This window comes from Doryrhamphus excisus, linkage group LG2 (assembly GCF_037039965.1).
Source record: "Doryrhamphus excisus strain RoL-2023G ecotype Guam linkage group LG2, RoL_Dexc_Guam_v1.1, whole genome shotgun sequence".
In the NCBI taxonomy this organism is placed as follows: domain Eukaryota; kingdom Metazoa; phylum Chordata; class Actinopteri; order Syngnathiformes; family Syngnathidae; genus Doryrhamphus; species Doryrhamphus excisus.
In genome coordinates, this window is record NC_136358.1 from 9,026,717 (window position 1) to 9,050,838 (window position 24,122).

Below are 24,122 nucleotides of genomic sequence, written 5' to 3' on the forward strand. Positions count from 1 at the left end.
AAGGTCCCCGATGTATGCCCTGAAAGAATCATTAAACAGCGCTCATGCTTGCATTCCGTCCAAGCAGCTGTCTGTGTACTTAAACAAGTTCCTTGTACTCGTTGAAAACGCTCCCATTCGGAGCAATCTCATGGTCTCTCTCAAGGTCCTAGAAGGTGCTGAGTCATTTTTGGTGTTTGAATGGAGAGGGTGGGGGCAACTTTGACCATTTATGGACATATGAAGTTATCAAGCACAGCCTTGAAACGCAGCAGCCTGCAGGAGACCAGAAGAAGTCACTCGGGATCAGCTTTTAGCACGTCTACACCTTATAAGGACATCCCAGTGAGCAAAAATAAAATATGTCTCTACCTGTACAGACGTGCGTTAATTAATCTACTTGTAATCTAATCATCACAAGCCATGTTTAGGCTAGTCATTGGCTCCTCTTTGTCGCCTCCTGTGGCCAAAGTAAGAATGCAGCTTTGATGACAAACATGTATCTCCAGACTGTGGCCTCAGTGCCAGAGCTGTGTGTTTACTTTCCACCCGCGGGTGTGGAATTCGACAGTATGCGCGCATGGGGAGGCATCACACACACACACACACCCACACACACTCACACACATACGCACACATGCACAAACCATTAGGATGCATCACAGTAAATATGAGTGTGTGTGTACTTTTGCAAAAAAGTCACTTGTCTTCTTGGAAAACTTCCGTTGGTAAAAATAGAAAAGGCTTGGCCACAGCGGAGGTCAGTGGGACGCACGCGGCAAGGCGGCGTTTGGCAGTGTAGTTAGATGCTGTGAGGTCATCTAAGCCGGTGGTCCCCAGTCATTTTGATTCCAACAGAACCTCTACAGTAATATAATGTTCTTGTCATGTACCAATACATACTACAAAGAAAATCAGTAGTACAAAATAATAGTAAAGGAAAATAAATACAGGGCCAATATTGTAGATTTCTTTTATGTGATCAAACAGCATTCATTAATTTTCTACTGCTTCTCCTCACAAGGGTCGCAGGGGGTGCTGGAGCCTATCCCAGCTGTCTTCGGGACCCTGGACTGGTGGCCAGCCAATCACAGGGCACATATAAACAAACAACCATTCACACTCACATTCATACCTATGGACAATTTGGAGTCGCCAATTAACCTAGCATGTTTTTGGAATGTGGGAGGAAACCGGAGTACCCGGAGAAAACCCACGCATGCACGGGGAGAACATGAAAACTCCACACAGAGATGGCCGAGGGTGGAATTGAACTCGGATCTCCTAGCAGTGAGCCTACACGCTAACCACTCGTCCAGGAATTCAACTAAAACTGGCACAACAATAGATAAAGTATTCCATTGGCACTTTCGACATTCCAGCACACATCTAACTCAGGAAGAATGCCTTTCAATGTTACTTTTAAATTGAAAAAGGTGTTGGTGGTTTTGGTGTGATGAATACTTTAACCCTAAGGTATGTACTGAACCGTGATTACGGTGTGATGTACAACCATCCTTGTCTCGCCAAACATGCACACCCTCCTCCAGGGAACAAATTGGAGCTGACGGTGAAACCGAATCTCTTTTGTCATTGTCATCCAGGACAATCATGGCCTCTTTTTATCCCACCTGCATCATCATATTCATGACAGCAGCTTTGCATCACTTTGTCCTCAAACCGTAATTAAAAAAAAAAATATCAGGTTTATCATGTATCCGACAGGCATGGTCTGCTCGGGTTGCGTTCAAGATATCCACACTAGGGGGAGTTTTTCCTTGCCTCCGTCGCCTTTCTTTATGTGAGGCGAGGTGTTTGAGCTCCGGTAGAAAATATCAAAGGTAAAGCCAGCAGCTATAAAAAAAAATCAGGCGAGTAAGCCCTTTATGGGTAAAAGCTTCTCAAATTCCAACTCTGCTTAGACTCCCGGAAATAATGTCAACATCATGCTATGCTAATGGAGCCTCCTTAATGCAAATGTTAGCTTTTGGGCCGTACGTCTTATTGTCTTCACGACACCATTGTCACCCGCTGATGTAATATTATATCACCGAAGTCGACATTAGCACTGGCTGTTGAGTTGAACGCTATCCAAACATTTGCGCTGAGATTTAAAGTTTGTTTTGTCAACACTTGTAAGAGCGCCGTGATTTATCAGTATAATAAACAGCCGCTTGCGAAGGCTGGACGCTGTAGCGGAGGTGGCGTGTTTACTTGCACGGCCACTAATCCGTGGATAGTAGCAACATTTACACTTTTTTATTTAATGGTACACATTGATTCCAAGCAGGGTTCCTGTAAAAGAGACAAACACAGATGCTTATGCTTTGGGACTTTGTGTGAATGCATTAGAGCAGGGGTCTCAAACTCAATTTACTAGGGGGCCACTGGAGCTAGGGTCTGGGCAAGGCTGGGCCGCATCAGGGTTTAAAAAAAACAAAAAACGCATTTATTAAAAACAGAAAAATGTACAAACTTTTTCAGTGCTTTGGTTCCGATTTTCTTCAATAAAAGCTCTGATAAAACATTCCACTGTTCTCAGATATCTTAATTTTTATTTTTCTGCACAAAATAAGATGAAAAATAAATAAACAAATCAAGAATAAAGAAAATCAATCAATCAGTAATAAATAAATATAATAATAATACCACCACATATAGTTGGTGGGTAGACAAATTATTTTTTTTCAGATTAAAATTAACAAAGCATTATTAGAGCCCTGTAGACATGACAAAACACGACTATAGTCACATTTATACTCTTTTTATTTACAACATATTGCGCAACTGCAGGGTCTTGAGACACATGCGAACTCGCAAACTAGAGAGCTAGCAACCTAAACGGTAGCCTTCAAGTTATTTCCTTTAAAATTAAATAGCCAAAAACTTACCACTTCCACACGGATAGGGAGGATAACTATTAACAGTTATTTAACCTTTAACATGACCGTTAATCAAACGTAATAATTTTTTCTGGGTACATGATACCATACAGCATCCATATCAAACTTGCGCGGGCCGCACTAACATTAAACTTTCATATCAAGGCGGGGGCCTCAAACTAGTGTCCTGCGGGCCACATTTGGCCCGCGGGCCGTGTGTTTGAGACCACTGCATTAGAGGCTTTTAAATCTATTGTGGTAGATTGCGTAATGGTCATATTATATTTACTTGCTGCTGTGTGTCCTACCTTTACTTTAAACTTAGATTGCAAAGATAAAAAGTGAATTATTAAGCATAATTGATTTTTTATTGATGTTCCAAAAGTCATAAAAGGAGGCACACAAATGGTGGCTTTTGACGTTTGTGAAAAAGCAGGCTTCACCACACATATTAAAGTAAAGCACTGACAAGACAAACCTAGCATGTTATTGGTGTTAGATTGTAATCCTAGCTGTGTTAGTGTTTCTAACGTTTGTGTCGTCTTGTCCCACTCATTAATATTACGTTTTTGCAGGTGATATCCCATTACATCACAACCATGTGTTTTTCATTGAAGAAAATACATACATTTTTATAAGACGTTTATGAGAGGAACCATTTTGGGATCTAAGGCAGGAAAGTGTACCTTTTAAAGTTTGAAAGGCCTCAAGGGGTTCATATTATGTTATATGCAGTATATAGGGTATGTAGTGTTGGTGCCTAGTTAGAGAGAAATATCAAATGATTTACATTATTAATCAGATTCACTCAGGGGCTAGAGGGGTCGGGGCCAGGTGGGTTGACTGGCGGGGTTGGTGGTGTGCTTCGGCAATGTCCTGGGGTTTTGCTGGGGTGTCCGATGTTCCCACTCTTCTTTTGTTGTTTTGTCTTATGTAAGATTCTGTGATATATGTGTGGAAAAAATCACTTATTGAATTGGTAACTGCTATGACGTGGAGAAGGGGTAGGATTTAATAAGCTTTGCTTCTTCCTGCTCCTTTTCAGACGTGTAGTAATGTGTGTGCATGTATGTATATATATATATAGAAAAAAAAAGAATATATATATATATAAATAGATATTGTAAGTGTATATGTGAGAAACAATAATGTAACATAGTATGCATGTCTGAAATAAATTAAGAAAAAGAAGAAAATTAACCACAGTTTTAAAATTAATTCATCGTTATTAATGACCATTTGCAACTACTATTTGCAACTAGTCTGAAATAAGACCATTTTTACAGTATTTTATTGAAAAAAGAGTAACAGGACAATATTATAATATATTGTATCTAACTAACTGAATATTTACAATAAATCAAGTATTTTCTGGGATTTCCGAGCATACTTAAAAGCAGAAAATTGTACTTCCGCCTTAAGAGTTATATTATTCACTTATTTTTCACTTATTCACAATATTCACTTATTGTCTTTATTTGTATTTCTGTTTATTTAGACCACACATGTAATAAAGATGTAATTGTGATGTTGGGGGTGTCCGTGAATGCATCTTGCGGACAATGAGGAAGTGTTGTTCCGATGACAAAGGGACGAGAGATGTGTTTGTAAGTTGGAGATATTTCTGTTTTCAGGTCAGAATAAAGTTCTAAAAGTGCGGCAGACTTTGTGTCAATTAAAAATGTAATGAAATAAGTTACTAAGTGACAACATAGTTCCAATACATGAAAAAATACAAATACATTCTATATCTGTACTACTATAAGTTGTCCACATTAAATGAACTACATCATCCGTGCAGTATCATCTCATTAGGAGGATACATTACATGACCTGGTGCTATTTGTGGAAGCATGCTAGTGTTTACAGCTGCGTGCCTATTCTCGCCTGGCTTCACTTGGGGCTCAGAAAACATGGCCAAATTGGCAAAATTCCGCCTCTTCTCTTTAATTATCCTCTTGAAGGACTACTAGGTGGAGTGGAGAAAAGTGAGCCTAATCCCGTCTAATAGCCTTGTTTCGTCATGGCTGTGGAATCCCCAAGAGAAAGAAAAAAAAAAAGCAGCGGCATGAATATCATGTGCTAAGGTAATTCTTGATGCATAGCACTTATTAGGTTGAGTTGATGAGTGCATGGAGGGAACAAAATGAAACAGCAGTTGGCGATTTGGGTGGCCTAATTTCTGGAACTCTAATGCATGTGTGCTGGCGTATGGAATAAACAGTCGACGAGGAACGATGCCGGACGGCCAAACACAGCTGGTTTGTCTCCTGTCGGAGACGTGGGGAGGAAGAGGACATTGGAAGAGGAAGGGAGGAGAAGTATGGAAGACGTACTAGATAGGGGAGATGAGAGGCAGGCCCCTTTCTTGGGTTTATTACATTGTCATTCATTTAGCTGAGTAGTTTTGCATCACCTGTCAATCAAAAGCATCCTTTTGCATCGTCCTCCTGCAGCGGCCTCATCACATATGATGTATGCATTCCTTCTCCATCCCAATCTCAACATATGCATTTTTTGAGTTAGCCACACACTCCACACTGCGGAATTCCATCAGCTTTATCTAAAAACACTCCTGTCCCATCATGCTACCTGGTCTGCATCGTATAGGTCCATGTCTGCCTGCGTTATGTTTTGGGTAGACTCGTTCTAGATAACATCTGCAGAGCTTATAGGAATGATGGGACAAGTCCAGGCAGGGGAGATGATGTACATACTTGTTTGGACAGCAGAGCTAACACTGACTGGGTGACGTTGAAGACGGGGAAAGTGTGGATTCCATACAGGATATTATTTTCTCCTGTTTTATCACTGGCAGGATTAATGAAAAATTCACTTTATAATGTATCGTAGTTTTCTTTTCCAAAATGCATTTTCGTGGGACTTCTGTGTTTGGTTTGTGGCTGTAATTTCCTGTATAATGCTTTTATTTTGTATCTTCTGTTTCCTGTTTTTTGCACCATAAGCAGCAAGCTATCTTTTGTTGATGCAATTTAGTTCAGCTTGCATTTTGAGTTGGTTGCCAGATCATTGTGTTTGTAGGAAGTTTTTTTTTTTTTTTAGACGAGTTTATACCTTCCAACGCTTTTGCTTTTCTTTGGACTTTGCGTTTTTTGTCAAAGCATACACTGTTTTTCCCAAATTAAAGACTTTTTACCTGCACTTAACTGTCTCTGCATCTCGGGGTGAAATTACAAAACATAACAGCAAACCAGGTTGCACGGAATGGTTAGCACTCAGGCCTCACAGCTAGGTGACCCGAGTTCAATTCCACCCTCGGCCATGTTTGCATGTTCTCCTAGTGCATGCATGGGTTTGGTCCGGGTACTCCGGTTTACTTTCACATTCCAAAAACATGCTAGGTTAATTGTCCATAGGTATGAATGTGAGTGTGAATGCTTGTTTGTCTATATGTGCCCTGTGATTGGCTGGCGACCAGTCCAGGGTGTACCCGAAGACAGCTGGGATAGGCTCCAGCACCCCTCGCGACCCACGTGAGGATAAGCCGTAGAAAATGAATGTGTGTTTTAGTTGTTTTTTTATGACATTTATCAATGTTGTATTTGTATTAACAGCAGCCTTTTTATTTTGAACAGAATTCAATTGAGCAAAATAAAAAAAAATGTGTCACTTAGTTGTTCATATTGGTCCACATGACGTTGGTGTATTACTGCAAACTGTATATGCAGTATCCTGTATATATAATACTATATATGTATACCCCAAAGTCAGGCTAAAATCAGCCAAAATGGATAATTATCTAAAATCAATATTTACAAATGGTACTTTAATATAGTTTTCATTACCTGTGGGGGCACACGTGCATCTATTCGGCACTCGGGTACTTCTTTCTCACCCTGAGGGTGCTGCAGGGCTCAGCATCTGTTTGTCTGGGTGTGGACGGATCAGTGTCCCGTGCACACCCCCGAGGCCGGCTTACGTCCCACAACAATGACTGAATATGAAACAGACACATCTGGTTAAAACTGTCCATGGGAATAAAATGATAACACATCAAAGAAAAAAAAAGTTGCAGCTTTAATTCAGTAACATTGTGTGCTGCGTCCGTTCCCATGCTCGCCCTCTCGGCCTCCTTCTGTCATGGTGATTAGAGGAGTCCAGGAGATCAGAGACCTACACCGCTGACCTTTCCCCTCCTTTTCTTTCTCTCCTTATTCTCTGTGCCAAACTTTATCCTCTCCCCTCCATCACCACAGTAATCTTTGGGCGTGTAACTGATGCTGATGCCCCGAGGTGGTGAAAAACATACGTACCCACCTTGTTCTTCTTCTTCATATCCTTTTGTCTCTTCTACTCCTGAACAGCTGCGCACAAAAGGCTGCAGATTTGTCAGAGCAGGCACGTCTACTGTATTTCCTGTTTTACTTTTCTGACAAATATACCACATTTATACCACACTTAGTGAACCCCAAAGATTAACACCCATAGTCAATGACCATTTGTTCAATGAGTCTTTGGAAAACCCTGATTTACATGGATGTGCTCACATAGCCTGGATAGCCTGACCCATAGGGGGCACCACAAATGCCTCACAGTAGAATGTAGCACAGCTTAAATTTGTATTTGTTTGGTCCCTGAATTATTCATTCAATTTGGAGTCACCAATTAACCTAGCATGTTTTTGGAATGTGGGAGGAAACCGGAGTATCCGGAGAAAACCCACGCATGCACGGGGAGAACATGCAAACTCCACACAGAGATGGCCGAGGGTGGAATTGAACCGTGGTCTCCTAGCTGTGAGGTCTGCGTGCTAACCACTCGTCCGCCGTGCCGCCCATCCCTGAATTAGTGAAATATTAAACAATCTCATTGAAATTGAATAAAAAACCCAGTCATATTGGAGCTAAAATGTAAATATTTCTAGGGGTGTCATATGTATTTATTGCAATTAAATAATAGCATATTTACAGTAGTATATATGTATATATACATATATATATTTTAATATCTTACTCTACTGTTTTATTATACCAGTTGCCTTTTTATAAAATCTGTTTTCATGCATTGGGCTTGTGCTTGAGTTGGGTCATTGAAATTGGGAGGGCAAGGTGAGGAGCGGTGAGTAAGCGGAAAGGAGATGTGAAAATGGAAGCACATCATCAGTAGGGTAAAACTAACCTGTCTCACGACGGTCTAAACCCAGCTCACGTTCCTTATTAGTGGGTGAACAATCCAACGCTTGGTGAATTCTGCTGACATGGTCAATGCTAATCTCCACAACACCTCAACAGCACCATTGATAAAGGTACAGTGATAGGACCTCTTTGTAAGCAGTTTGCCTACTGCCAAAGCAGCTCAGGTTTATTTAGTTTACCACATCAACGCAACACACTGAGCATGGTTCAATGCTTGTACTACTGTTTGATGATGTGTTAACTATATCGACCTGATGTTTTATTTAATTTTTTTTTCTAATTATTTGGAGATTGACAAAAGAACACAGGAATATTTTCTCCTGGCACTCACAACTAAAGGTAAATAATGTAGTGAGTTTAAATGAAAATACCTCCAAGTGAGAACTCTTCTTGCAATTTTTAGGTGAGATTAAAAAAATAATTAATTGATCTCACCATTTTTTTAATCCCTTGACAGCACTAAAATATTTGCCATCTTTCCCAGGCCCCGTTTTAATGAGGTTAGCTTGTCCAGGCCAGCTCATGATCAATTGTGGGGGTCTCGATCGTGGGGGTGTTTGACCCTGCTTGTTATAAAGAACCAAAACACCCCTCCACTTCATCACTTTTCATTTTCTCATAACCTTCATCAGAATCCCTTCCAGTGGCCCCCCCTCACCCTTTCATCCCCTAATCGTGCTGAAATGTGCCCCCTGACCCCACATTGACCCCAAACCTCCGCTCAGTGGTACAAGCATGTAGCTTTCATTGCCGACCCCAAAAGAGGGTCCCATTTAGATTTTGTCGTCGATCTAGTCTCCTCATGTGGTCTCGCCTCCCAGCATGTGGTCTATATGAGCTTATGTCACTCATACGTCGGCTTATAAAAGCCTTCTTTAAGTCTCCTATCAAGTCTGAAAGCTCTGTCTGATGTTTGCCAGCTATCTCAGGAATGCCACCCTTAGCCCAAGAGGTTAATCTGCAGTTCACACCAAGTTTAGAAGATGCAAAGTCATGTGTGTGAAGCCAGGAAAACTTGAACGTATATTACATTTTTTGTTATTACACTTCAATCAATGAGTAAGTGTTGACAAAAGGAGGTCAACTTCACGGTCAGCTTGTTATCAAAGGAGCTTCAAGTCCTGCTTTTTTCTTCGCAGGGGGCCAACCTCGACGAGCCATGTTCCGGTCTGGACTGCAGTGGAGGATGCAGGTGCAACCCGGAAAAGGGCTCCAGGGTGAGTGTTCAGCGTGCTGCCATCTTGGCTCTCATTGCATTCATGTCTGTGTCTGAATTGACGCACCTCCGTACCTTTTGAGTGCATAATTGCATTCATAATGAGAAGTACGGCAAATTGTAGTGGATGGTCTTACCATGGTCTTATCACCCATGACGGGAAGGCAGGTGAGGCAAAGTCGCACTGGTCATGGTGAAAAATAAAAAAAACAATAACATAAAACAAATATGAATATTTATCCACTATACTGTAAATGTAGTTTGTGTATGAGTCTTTTTCAACATTTTCTGAAACGGGACCTATTATGATCATTTTTCGGCCCTTTGTATTGAGTTGTGGACTCCTATGGAGCAGCTACACAAGATAACCAGCACAGGAAGCTTTCTTGATCTTCCAGAATCTGCACCTATTCAATGATATTTATTTGGATTTCCTGTGCAAATGGTCTGTTTTAATTGGTTTAAGTGCTGATAAGGACTTCCGGTTTGTGCCGCTAGTTGAGAACCCAACTTTATAGGAGTTGATGAATGGTATAGAAGTTGATAATAAACAGCAATTTCTCTTTTTAAAATGTCCGCTTTTAACATACAACCATATGTGTTGAATCGGAGATTCAAGACGTCTCTTCTCAATATACCATTTTAGCGTTTTTCTACAGCATCGGTTACGTGTAATGCTTTTTGCGGGACTACCAGTATCTAAAAAAGTCATGTAGACCCACTTATTGTGATGGGAAACGGCTATTAGCAACCCTGCTCCCTGTATGCACACTCTATAATGCTACACAGACAAGTGCTTTTGCTCCATGACTTACACAAAATAAACACAGTTAGGACACTGATAAATTGTTATTTACTGCTTGCTCTTCTGACTCTATACGGCCGAGCGTTGGAAAAGCGTAGGGCTTGTCGGCTAGTCCAGCTGCATACTGGCCCATGTTCACAAAACAGTCCAGTGTGAAATGCCGTTGGCTGACATGAGCTACAAGGTTCTGTCACTGCTGTTCTTCGCGGGTCAATCTGGGACAGCACTATGCTATCAAAATTTGTGCACTCAGGAACTCAGTGCACAGTGTACCCAGTATAAGCAGTCAATTTGCAGAATCCCGTACTTACACTTTAAAGTGCATAAGTGAACTACTAGTCTTCTGCTTGCTAGGTTGAGTTGCCGCCCATCCCCAAACAACAATTACTCTCTGACACACAAGCCTGCACTTACTCACCTCCTACTGTACTCCACTTATGGCAAATAACACAGCAACTGACGGCCATTTACCTCAGCTTAAATGATACGATTTAACCTTTAACTGTTACTGTCGGGCCACGCCTAGGTGCTCTTTTTGTCATTTTACTTTTGGCACCTTGCTGACCTTCTATCCGAGTGAGATACCCTTGAATTTAAAGGGTGCAACGTAACTTTTGTTAGTTGTTTTCAGGGTAATTTTAAAATAGTGTTGAATAACATTGGGGGGTTGTAGAACGATCATACCGGTTATGGTGATGAGGCACTGGCTTCTTTTTTAAATATTACTCATTAAGAGTGTAAAAGGAAAAGGAGAATGAGTCACTTTTGTTGAAAAAATATTTGGTTTGGTTAAAAAAAACAATTCTAATTGTTTTCGAACACTTTTTCACCCCTATTTATTCATTCATTCATTCATTTTCTACCGCTTTTCCTCACGAGGGTTGAGGGGGGTGCTGGAGCCCATCCCAGCTGTCCCCGGGCGAGAGGCGGGGTACACCCTGGACTGGTCGCCAGCCAATCACAGGGCACATATAGACAAACAACCATTCACACTCGCATTCATACTTATGGACAATTTGGAGTGGCCAATCAACCTAACATGTTTTTGGAATGTGGGAGGAAACCGGAATACCCGGAGAAAACCCACGCATGCACGGGGAGAACATGCAAACTCCACACAGAGATGGCCGAGGGTCGAATTGAACCCTGGTCTCCTAGCTGTGAGGTCTGCGCGCTAACCACTCTCACCGCCATGCAGCCCCTATTTATTCAGTTTTTTTAATTAAATGAAAAAAATGTATGGTCTAAGGCAGGTAAACAGGTAACCTCCACCTCCAGGTACACTCACCCTGCTCCAATTGATAACATTCCCAGACACTCCCGAGGACTTCCAGATAGATAGGTCCGGGTTTACTGAGTGCGGGCAACCTGCAGCCTATATACCTCAGTAGAACTCGTGTTCAAAAAAGTGTAAAACCGAGCATTCAAACTTTTTTAGACCTCACTTATCTCTAACCTCATTATCTTTGGCATCGAGTAACAATACAACAATACGATACAATATTGTAACAACATTCATAAGTCAGAAAAGTGGGAAAAGCATAATAGGTCCCCTTTACTGTAATAGCCTGTGAATGCAGATGCCACCATGACCAATCCTATAGATCTGGATCGAGTGCAAATGCCTGGCAGAGAGAGAGGGCCCACGGCTTGAGGTGATGTGGCATCCAAACCCCCCCCCCCACACACACACACACATAGACATACATACACATACATACACATATGTACATAGAGACACAATCCAGACGCAGTGTTGGTTTTTACTATTAACAGCCTCAGGGCTGCACATTCCCTTTAGATCTTTGTTTATAGTTTAACTTTCCTCCTGCCTTTGAGGTCATGTTGACTGCATTAGAATCCCAAAACATCCTGCCTTGGCTCAAAGGTCAGAGAGTCAGGGAAGGTGGGATGTCTGTGAGTGTGTTAAAGGGGTCAAGGAGCATCTGCTTTATTTGATTTGTGTGTCAATCAGAAGCAGAGATGCTGCTACTTTCTGCTTTGGTTGAGCTAATTTTGCCTTGAAACATTTTTTGCGCCATTTTTTGCAACACTTTGAATACTCCTGATTTAGTGCATAGAATTAACGTAATGTTGCTGTGCTAAGCTATCTCAATATGCATCACAATAAAAAAAAAACACCAAAGAGTGCTTTTAGCCAAAAGAGCAGACAATAAAGGTTGCAATGAGAGGCGGGGAGAGCCTTTTCTGTTAAAATAAGGGTGATGTGATAGGGGCTCTGCGTCTCGGTGGGTTACAACGATAAGAAACGAGGGACAAAACCTCGCTATAGGCTCCCTTGATTTCAATCTCGTCATCCTTGGGTCGTTTCCCTTTAACAAGCATTTCAATGCTAATTCACTTTAGGGATACATTTTATTCATTCATTCATTTTCTACTGCTGTTTCCTCACGAGGGTCGCGGGGGAGCCTATCCTAGCTGTCTTCGGGCGAGAGGCGGGGTACACCCTGGACTGGTCGCCAGCCAATCACAGGGCACATATAGACAAACAACCATTCACACTCACATTCATACCTATGGACAATTTGGAGTCGCTAATTAACCTAGCATGTTTTTGGAATGTGGGAGGAAACCGGAGTACCCGGAGAAAACCCACGCATGCACGGGGAGAACATGCAAACTCCACACAGAGATGCCCGAGGGTGGAATTCAACCCTGGTCTCCTAGCTGTGAGGTCTGCGCACTAACCACTAGACCACCGTGCCGCCTACATTTTATAGGGATAAATATTATATATTTTTGAGGGTATAATAAACATTATACAGCAGAATGTGTAAGATGGAAGCACATATGATAGCGGCATCTGATGAGACTGTGGGATGTATCTGGCCTTTACATCAAACACACACACACACAGGCTCAGATTGCAGCCGATAATGAAAGTTGGCAAGCATGAATGAGGACTTTGATCTTGTCCAATAGAACCAAGCTGTTTCTCATTGTCTTATATTAACGTGTGTTTGGGGCGAAATGCATGGCTACTGCTGTGTATGTGTTTACATGTTTGTGGAGTGATGTGAACACCAGATTAATGTTAACACAGTCTTATCAGCAACAGTCTTTAATGGACATAATACATACACACGCATGTTGGGGCCTCTTCCAGGCATGTTATCTGTCTTTGAAGGCGCTGGTCTTTACTTTAAAGCGCCATCATTCTAAACTACTTGGGAGGGAAAAATAGCGGCAAAAGCAGCAGCCATCTTGCCTCCTGTTGTCATCTGAAAACAAATTATGGAAAGGTGGTTCTACAGCTTAGAACATCAGCGCTCTAAAAACACACACACATTTCGCTTGGATGAGGAAGGCTTCGGTGTTTATTTTTAAAAAATATCAAAGGTCCAATGACAGATGTATTAGCTCATTTTTAGCAGGGAGCAAAGGAAGACCCTATTTGATCTCTCTGTGCACTCTACTGCCCTCGCATGGCTACACTGGGAGTAGCAACAATTATCAAATATTTGTAAAGTTTCTTCTTTTTTATTTTTTAACTATTTAATGGACTTTCTTTGCAGCCCTGAAGGGATAAAAGTGCATTACATAATGTTACACAAGTACAGTGACACATATATTAATTGGTCAACTTTGAAACTACTATAGATTACTAATAGTAAATAGTAATGATTGACATTTCATAGTGACAGTTTAAAAATTTACAGGCAATCAAATGAGTTAATATTAAACAATTGACAATTAAATTCAGTATGACAAAAAAGATGGGCGGCATGGCGGTTAGCGCGTAGACCTCACAGCTAGGAGGAACATCTCTGTGTGGAGTTTGCATGTTCTCCCCGTGCATGCGCGGGTTTTCTCTGGGTACTCCGGTTTCCTCCCACATTCCAGAAACATGCTAGGTTAATTGGCGACTCCAAATTGTCCATAGGTATGAATATGAGTGTGAATGGTTGTTTGTCTATATGTGCCCTGTGATTGGCTGGCCACCAGTCCAGGGTGTACCCCGTCTCTCGCCCGAAGACAGCTGAGATATGCTCCAGCACCCCCCGCAACCCTCGTGAGGAAACAGCGGTAGAAAATGAATTACAATAAAGATAATTACGCCTAATTCCTCAATGGTTGTGTACATAACTTTAGTATGTTAGTATGTTAGCTAGGTAGCATTCATTAGATACACACGTCATGTATAATGTCCAGTTAGCTAACTGCACATGCGAGCACTTGCGATCAAACATTACTGATACTGATTACTGATTACTGATATACCAAAAATGAAAGTGATGATTCAAATCAACAATGCAGCCAAAGTCAAGGCGACATATTTAAAAGGATTCTGCACATTACCAATTTTTCAAAAAAAGTTTGAATTTTGCAAAAAAATGTCTGGAATGAAGGACCTGAATGAGAGGAATGGTTGGAATCGAGAAATGTGCAATTGGTAGAAGTTTGTAAAGTCAGGGAATGATTTTTGAATATCTGAAAAGATACTAAAGTATACACCACTTACTTCAGGAGTGGAGCTTCATTTCAGCTGACTGACGTCATATGACATGAACAAAGTGACGTTTGTGATGGACCAGTAGCTCATGAGTGACGTAATGGGCACCCCTGTTATAGATCTAAAAAGCCCTCACTTGTGCACCTCCTGGATCAACTCATGTCTCATAACTTGTTCAATACACACATACAGCTCACACATATGCAGGTATATCCAACAGTATTTATTAGCTGTGATTTTTACTTCTTGATTCTTGACGCAGTGACGACTACAATGACATGATGCCTTTTTATTTATGAGGCCCGAAAAAAGCGTGATGGAATGTCGTTTAACACGTATGCGCCCCTCGCCCTCCTAACAAATATGAGGGCCATGCAATTATGTTTCAGTGGGCAAACAATGAAATGTTAAAGGTGATAAATCTTTTCATTTGGAGGGGAGCCTCAGTTTAGTTGGACTTGCAGAAAATGTGCACATCAGCAGTTTATTAACAGACTAAATTGGCTAAATAAATACAGCTGCACGGGGGCCACGATGGGACGCTAGACAGCTGTTATAAACACAGAGGAGAGGAAGTTGTACGAGGCTCCCATCTTGGATGCATTTGTGGGTTACAATTTGTATGTGCAAGTTTCACATTGGCTGCATGGCGGCCGAGTGGTTAGTGCGCTAGGAGAACCGAGTTCAAGTCCACCATCTTCTGTGTGGAGTTTGCATGTTCTCCCCGTGCATGTGTGGATTTTCTCTGGGTACTCCGGTTTCCTCCCACATTCCAAAAACATGTTAACAGGTTAATTGGCGACTCCAAATTGTCCATAGGTATGAATGTGAGTGTGAATGGTTGTTTGTCTATATGTGACCTGTGATTGGCTGTCCACCAGTCCAGGTTGTACCCTGCTGAAGACAGCTGGGATAGGCTCCAGCACGCCTGCGACCCTCATGAAGATAAGTGGTAGAAAATGAATGAATGAATGAAAGGTTCACGTTTGGTTGCGTTTTGTAACGAATATCCATCAAAGTCTATCACTGTGGCTCCACTTCAAAACAAAGTACCCTGAATGACTTACAGCAAAAAGGAAGCCCTAAACATCTGTGCATTTATTTGAAAGGTGTTTGGCCTTTTAATGAGCCATGCGTGCCAATTACATGTACTCAAAACGCTGCTGTCACCTCGGGGTGATGTTTAAGGTGGACTTGAGGGGAGGCAGGGCCTTGTTTTTAGTGCAATTACACCTTTAAGGTACATAGTGTCTAACTGGACACATTGTTGCACCAGCTTTATGACATCATCACCGTGGGACAGTGAAGCACTGAGCTCTAATGGGCTTTTTATTGCAGGGGGGAAAGCACCTGGGTGAAAGAAGAGAGCGGGTTGTGGTTTTAATAGCAGGAGTCAATTGGAGGAGGGTGGGAAGCCCACAACAAGGTTGCAAGATTAGGTACACCTAATGTGAACGCAAAGACCTCATTGGTTGTCACCTTGCAGGCATTATCAGTTGTATAAGTATATAAAAACTAGAAAGACAATCTGAGTACAAATCATGTGTGAATGCTGAAGAGCTGAAGTTGAACTGGAATGCTCCATAAAACAATTTTTGAGATGTGGCAAATTGTTAGGTTAATTGTTTTGATGGCTGAATTCCTGAAGGTTCCGGTTGAGTGGTTAGCGCGCAGACCTCACAGCTAGGAGACCAGGGTTCAATTCCACCCTCGGCCATCTCTGTGTGGAGTTTGCATGTTCTCCCCGCGCATGCGTGGGTTTTCTCCGGGTACTCCGGTTTCCTCCCACATTCCAAAAACATGCTAGGTTAATTGGCGACTCCAAATTGTCCATAGGTATGAATGTGAGTGTGAATGGTTGTTTGTCTATATGTGCCCTGTGATTGGCTGGCCACCAGTCCAGGGTGTACCCTGCCTCTCGCCCGAAGACAGCTGGGATAGGCTCCAGCACCCCGCGACCCTCGTGAGGAAAAAGCGGTAGAAAATGAATGAATGAATTCCTGAAGGCTCTGGATGTTGAGGGACTGCTCTAGATGCAGACCTGATGGCGTCATCGGGCTCTGACCTGCGGCTGAGTGTGAAACACCTTCAAATCCGAGGCCAAGATTCTCAGCCGGAAAGTTAAGGTTGCGAATGAGATCCTGCCCCAAGTGGGGGAGTTAAAGGTGTCTCAGTGAAGGTTGGAATGTGAGATCGTTGGGTGGATCTCTGCAGTGACTCCAATACTGTGGTCGCTGTACCGGACCATCGCGGTGAAGTGAGAGCCAGAAGGCAAAGCTCTCAATTTACCGGTCGATGTATGTTCCGCCCTCACCTACTGTACGCTCCCGTCCTGACTGAAAGAACAAGATCTTGGATACAAGCGGCTGAAATGAGTTCCCGCCATAGAGTGGTTGGACCCTAAGAGGCAGGGTGAGGAGTTTGGACGAGAAAAGTAGCACCGCTGCTCTTTCACATCGAGAGAAGCCAGTTGAGGTTGGTTGGGTATCTAGTCCCAGAGGCCTCCCTGGTGAGGTGTTACTAAGCCGAACAGCTCTTTCTGTGACACAGTGCTATTTTAATTGATTTTCTGTTGTCTGGTAAACTTATAGACGGCCCTCATATTGCATTTACTCAAGAAAAAATTGTTTGGGTTTGCACGGGTTTGTGACCACAGGAGTGGATGAAAAAAAAGAGCCTAAACATTCCCTTCTGGATATCCCGAGCTGTGTGTGAGCCTCCATGTTTAAGGTTCATATGGCTCAGACCAAGCATCCAGGATGCAACATTTTGTAACTAAAATATGAGACATATTTCATCTACTCTCACTCGGGTGCATCAAACACCCGCTTTTTTCTTGTGCCTAGTTTGAACAGTTGCCATTTGAGTAAAAAAGACAAAAAGATAAAATATTAATGAATTTTGAGGACCACCGTGAATTTGAAAATGAGATCTGCAAGGCTGCCAAATTCAGCAGGGTCACAAAGTGAATATACCACGTAATACACTTACTAAGTCAAGTTAAACTTCCTTCACGACAGCTTCCAACACAGGACAACAGCAATGTCTGAAGAGACCATTGCTGTGGTCTTCTTCTCCCATCATGTGAGAGAAGTTATCCTTGCACATGTAAATATTGAGCCATCCAAATCCCCAGAAGTCACAAAAACTTTGATTTCCTACCACATTCCGATGTTGAGGTACTTTCCCAACTGGACCTATCACAGTACAGTGATGAAATCCAAGCAATGGTTAATCAGTCGAGCGCTGATATCATACAGATCTCCGATCTGAGCTAGATTTAAAGCAAGATGATTATCATGAGTTTGTGGAATTGAATCTGGTGTTCCTGGGAGCTCCAAACGTAGGATCCCAACAGGTAGCTCCTGAATAGGGTGAAACCAGAAGACAGTCATTTATTTTTTCGAGTATTTATTAGCAATACAGTGAAAATGACAGGAAATTTGTATATTTACTTTGCACGTTGATTTTCTGCTTGCGCTCCTAAAATTTCAAGTTAGGGGTCACTGTGCTCCAAGTCAAAAAAAAAAAAAAAAGGTTAGTCTGGAGCCCGAGAGCCAAAAACCCCCCAAAGTGTATGTATTTGCCAAAACCACAGCCCACCCTTCCAAATCACCAAAATTCTGCTTCCATCACCACCCTGGAGTGGGCATGCAGTGTGACAGTTAAATCTTCTGTCGCCACAAAAACAATACGACTAGTTAAACTCCCTGAGGGACTGAGGAGGCAGTGAGTGGAGGGGGGGCTCATCCAGTACATCACACACACTTTCACACATGGCCGTCCTGCTGAAACTGTCTGTCCGAGCGTTCCAGGAAGTGAGGTGGACCCAACGGGGGCACTAAGTCCGGAGAGCTTAGCATGACAGAATGGTCCCTATTGTGCCCTTTGTACTTGGGGGGATTTGGGCCTACAAACTGACCAGTCTGCTGGAAGGTGATGAGGCTGGAAGGTCGGAACGCCGACTCTGGCACATAAACACAGACGGTGTCTAAACGGCATGGCACGACCGTCTGTGGCTTAAAGGGATGCATAGTCCTTGAGGCTGCCTTCACCGTTCTTCGTTCTGTACTCTGGTCTAGATGAAAAATATATCAACAAACATATGGTTAATGCAAGGATTTGATTGGGTAGCTTTCATCACATAATTCAAATATTCCAAACCAAAATGCTATCCGCTCCATTGCATACATAATCTTTAGTCCTCACGAAAGTCACGGGGGTGCTGGAGCCTATCCTGGCTGTCTTCAAACGAGAGGCGGAGTACACCCTGGACTGGTCGCCAGCCAATCACAGGGCACATATAGACAAACAACCATTCACACTCACATTCATACCTATGGACAATTTGGAGTCGCCAATTAACCTAGCATGCTTTTGGAATGTGGGAGGAAACCGGAGTACTCAGAGAAAACCCACGCATGCACGGGGAGAACATGCAAACTCCACACAGAGATGGCCGAGGGTGGAATTGAACCCTGGTCTCCTAGCTGTGAGGTCTGCGCGCTAACCACTTGACTGTCGTGCCGCCCTATATTTACTTAAATGTCATAAAAGGCATCTAGCATCTGCCTTTGGAAGAGAAGCAGAGAGTATATCTGGCCTACAGCCACACCCATAAGGAAGCACACTCCTCTGTGACATCACAAAGAAACAGTTTTGCAATGCCCTATGAAAACGAGCATTTCGAGCCATCCCAAACTTCTTTCAGGGCCCACTTCCAAATGCGCAAACCTCATTATCTGATACTTTGCCATGGTTTAACACGAGAATACAACATTCTAACTCCATTTATAGGTCAGAAAAGTGGAACAAGCATAATAGGTCCCCTTTAATTAAAAGAAAGAGTGATGGCAGTGTGAGAGAAAGTGCCGCCCTGGCATATTTTCCGCTGTGTGAAACCAGGTGTGGCTGCGAGAGGGGAGCCAGACAGCTTGGAGAGGCCATCTTTACCTCGCACACACCCTCTCATCACCAACATGGCTGCCCCCAGGCTGCACCCGCAAGTACGCCCACCATGGTCAAGAAAAAGCCAGGGTCAACTTAAACACGTCTAAGTCGTTATTAAGGCATATTAACACATTCCATCGCCCACCATTCCTCTGCAGTCCCAGTGAGAAACTTGTTAGTGTAATTTGTTTCTTTGTGGATGCAATGGACAATTTTCAGACATGTGTAGTAATGAGGTGTTGTGTGTATGCATGTATGTGTATATGTATATATATATATATATATATGTATGTAGATATGTGTGTATGTATATGTATGTATATGTGTGTGTATGTATATTCATTCATTCATTCATTCATTTTCTACCGCTTTTTCCTCACGAGGGTTGTGGGGGTGCTGGAGCCTATCCCAGCTGTCTTCGGGCGAGAAGCGGGGTACACCCTGGACTGGTCGCCAGCCAATCACAGGGCACATATAGACAAACAACCATTCACACTCACATTCATACCTATGGACAATTTGGAGTCGCCAATTAACCTAGCATGTTTTTGGAATGTGGGAGGAAACTGGAGTACCCGGAGAAAACCCATGCATGCACGGGGAGAACATGCAATAGCTGTGAGGTCTGCGCGCTAACCACTAGACCGCCGTGCCGCCCTGTATGTATGTATGTGTATGTATATATATATGTATATATATGTATATAAATAGATATTGTAAATGTATATGTGAGAAAGAATAATGCAACATAATATGCATGTCTGAAATAAATTAAGAAAGAAGAAAGAATTGATATGGCACCCAACCTTTGATGACAGGAGCCCCACACTAGCTGTATGAGTGGGAAACAATATTCTCTATCTGCATGATATATATTTTTACAATGATATAAATTTCACATAGTTCGACATGTTGTCTTTGGAAGTGTTATACAAAGGTCATCTCCTGCTAGAGTTGATTTAAAGGACACCATATGGACAAAAATATCATAAATATTTGGATGACTGTATACTATACAGTATTGGCTGCGTGACTTGTACACCCAAAAATGCAGCACACCTGTCTATTCATTCATTCATTTGGGGTGCTGGGGTGCTGGAGCCTATCCCAGCTGTCTTCGGGTGAGAGGCGGGGTACACCAGGGGTCTCAAACACTAGTTTGAGGCCCCCGCCTTGATATGAAAGTTTAATGTTAGTGCGGCCCGCGCAAGTTTGATATGGATGCTGTATGGTATCATGTACCCAGAAAAAATTATTACGTTTGATTAATGTTCATGTTAAAGGTTAAATAACTGTTAATAGTTATCCTCCCTATCCGTGTGGAAGTGGTAAGTTTTTGGCTTTTTAAGTTTAAAGGAAATAACTTGGAGGCTACCGTTTAGGTCGCTAGCTCTCTAGTTTGAGTTAGCATGTGTGTCTAGACCCTGCAGTTGCGCAATTGCGCAATATGTTGTAAATAAAAAGAGTATAAATGTGACTATAGTCGTGTTTTGTCATGTCTACAGGGCTCTAATAATGCTTTGTTAATTTTAATCTGAAAAAAATTATTTGTCTACCCACCAACTATATATATGTATGTATATGTGTGTGTATGTATATTCATTCATTCATTCATTCATTAATTTTCTACCGCTTTTTCCTCACGAGGGTCGCGGGGGGTGCTGGAGCCTATCCCAGCTGTCTTCGGGCGAGAGGCGGGGTACACCCTGGACTCGTCGCCAGCCAATCACAGGGCACATATAGACAAACAACCATTCACACTCACATTCATACCTATGGACAATTTGGAGTCGCCAATTAACCTAGCATGTTTTTGGAATGTGGGAGGAAACTGGAGTACCCGGAGAAAACCCACGCATGCACGGGGAGAACATGCAATAGCTGTGAGGTCTGCGCGCTAACCACTAGACCGCCGTGCCGCCCTGTATGTATGTATATGTGTATGTATATATATATGTATATGTATATATATATAAATAGATATTGTAAATGTATATGTGAGAAAAAATAATGCAACATAGTATGCATGTCTGAAATAAATTAAGAAAGAAGAAAGAATTGATATGGCACCCAACCTTTGATGACAGGAGCCCCACACTAGCTGTATGAGTGGGAAACAATATTCTCTATCTGCATGATATATATTTTTACAATGATATAAATTTCACATAGTTCGACATGTTGTCTTTGGAAGTGTTATACAAAGGTCATCTGCTGCTAGAGTTGATTTAAAGGACACCATATGGACCAAAATATCATAAATATTTGGATGACTGTATACTATACAGTATTGGCTGTGTGACTTGTACACCCAAAAATGCAGCACACCTGTCTATTCATTCATTCATTTGGGGTGCTGGGGTGCTGGAGCCTATCCCAGCTGTCTTCGGGTGAGAGGCGGGGTACACCAGGGGTCTCAAACACTAGTTTGAGGCCCCCGCCTTGATATGAAAGTTTAATGTTAGTGCGGCCCGCGCAAGTTTGATATGGATGCTGTATGGTATCATGTACCCAGAAAAAATTATTACGTTTAATTAATGTTCATGTTAAAGGTTAAATAACTGTTAATAGTTATCCTCCCTATCCGTGTGGAAGTGGTAAGTTTTTGGCTTTTTAAGTTTAAAGGAAATATCTTGGAGGCTACCGTTTAGGTCGCTAGCTCTCTAGTTTGAGTTAGCATGTGTCTCAAGACCCTGCAGTTGCGCAATTGCGCAATATGTTGTAAATAAAAAGAGTATAAATGTGACTATAGTCGTGTTTTGTCATGTCTACAGGGCTCTAATAATGCTTTGTTAATTTTAACCTGAAAAAAAATATTTGTCTACCCACCAACTATATGTGGTTTCTTAAGTTTTATTATTTATTAGTTTTATTATTATTATATTTATTTATTACTGATTGATTGATTTTCTTTATTCTTGATCTTATTTTGTGTAGAAAAATAAAAATGAAGATATTTGAGAACAGTGGAATGTTTTATCAGAGCTTTTCTTGTAGAAAATCGGAACCAAAGCAAAGTTTATTCATTTTTCTGTTTTTAATAAATGCGTTTTTTTTGTTTTTTTTTGAAAACCTGATGTGGCCCAGCCTTGCCCGAGCTCCAGTGGCCCCCAGGTAAATTGAGTTTGAGACCCCTGGGGTACACCCTGGACCGGTGGCCAGCCAATCACAGGGCACATATAGACAAACAACCATTCACACTCACATTCATACCTATGGACAATTTGGAGTAGCCAATTAACCTAGCATGTTTTTGGAATGTAGGAGGAAACTGGAGTACCCGGAGAAAACCCGCTAACCACTCGGTTGCTGTGCCGCCCACACCTGTCTAATGATGATAAAACATTAAGGATATATATATTATGGTGTTTGTTTCTATGTTTCTTTGTGGACCAGAATGCAATTTCACTTTGTAATTGCAGCTGTGAAATCAAATGCCCCAAAACAGACAACGCCCACCCTCTGCCCATCCTTCCTCCATCCGTCTCCTGTGTTTCCTCTCGCCTGCTTAAATGGCAGCTAAATGTCTTCTAATGTCAGTCATGTTAATGAGCGTGTTGGTCTCAGGTTCTCAGAGTAAAACTTGCCTCAGGCAGTTTGAGGTCATTTTAATGGCCTCATGTGGTGGAACCATGCAAGTGCAGTCTGTCGTCTATTGCACTTGATGCTGAGAACCCACAACAAACTCACAAATAGTGTACGACAAATGTTTGGGAAGATCTTAAATGTAACGTGCATTCTTCTGTCTCCTCAGGGTCGTCCTGGGCCCCTCGGTGAAGTGGGTCAGAGTGGGCCAGAGGGGCCTCGTGGCATCCCAGGTGCTTCCGGGCCCAAAGGAGAGAAAGGTCATATTGGGCTGAAAGGACCGTCCGGCCCAAAAGGAGACAAAGTGGGTGTTATAGAGTAATTCTTCACCAACTTTTTACACTACATTAAAAATAATAATAAGTTCCTGATCAAACTTTTTGGACCAGATAGCAAATAAACACAAATGCAGCTATAAAAAGCCCTATAAAATTCCTCTTCTGTGCTGTTTACGTTTCACTTTATTCATATCAGAGGAAGCCACTGTTTGGTATCTCTAATTAGGAGGGTTACTATACAGAAGGTTGTGGCTAGGTCAGTGAACTTAGACACCTGCTTGTGATGATTAAATGCTTCTTTTTCCTGCCCTTCACCTCTATCTCTGCACTTTGGGCTCCAGACCAAAACAGAAGGTGAAACAATGAACAAACTGACCATAAGTAACGGACCCTACGAAGGCTTTTTGGAAATTGCCACCCATAACAAGTGGTTTAAGCAGGACAGTGAGGCTTCTAGGTGCCACTAGTTGGCTGTTCGTTAATTGGCTTCTGGGCCATCCTGGTCGCCCAGATGGATGAGCTTTGTGTGCATACTGGCTGGATGCAAGACCCTCTCCAAGCCACCCGCCAAGTATGGTTAGGATGGTTCTTACTGTACACAGCAAGGACCCGCCAACTTTGAAGAAACATTATAACTGAAATTTTGCAGTCGTTATCGATAAGAAAAGGATAGACTTCTGGTGGAACTAACTAAAAGAGTCGATGAACCTGAGGAACAATGAATTCCGGTTTAGAGTACGCTAGCAGGCTAACTGGCACTTTGTGATAAAAAATGATTATGACAGGCGCCATATTGT

The 24,122-nt window shown here is 42.2% G+C and overlaps 1 protein-coding gene across 3 annotated transcripts in view; it reads left to right on the forward strand.

Moving 5' to 3' along the window:
* Positions 1 to 24,122, forward strand: part of col4a6 (collagen, type IV, alpha 6) — a 67,749-nt gene that overhangs the window by 23,721 nt on the left and 19,906 nt on the right. For all 3 annotated transcript variants that reach the window (XM_058066375.2, XM_058066376.2, XM_058066377.2), the window contains exons 4-5: positions 9,157 to 9,234; positions 23,217 to 23,351. In XM_058066375.2, the coding sequence (XP_057922358.2) occupies positions 9,157 to 9,234; positions 23,217 to 23,351 (213 nt within the window). The remainder of the gene's footprint in view (positions 1 to 9,156; positions 9,235 to 23,216; positions 23,352 to 24,122) is intronic.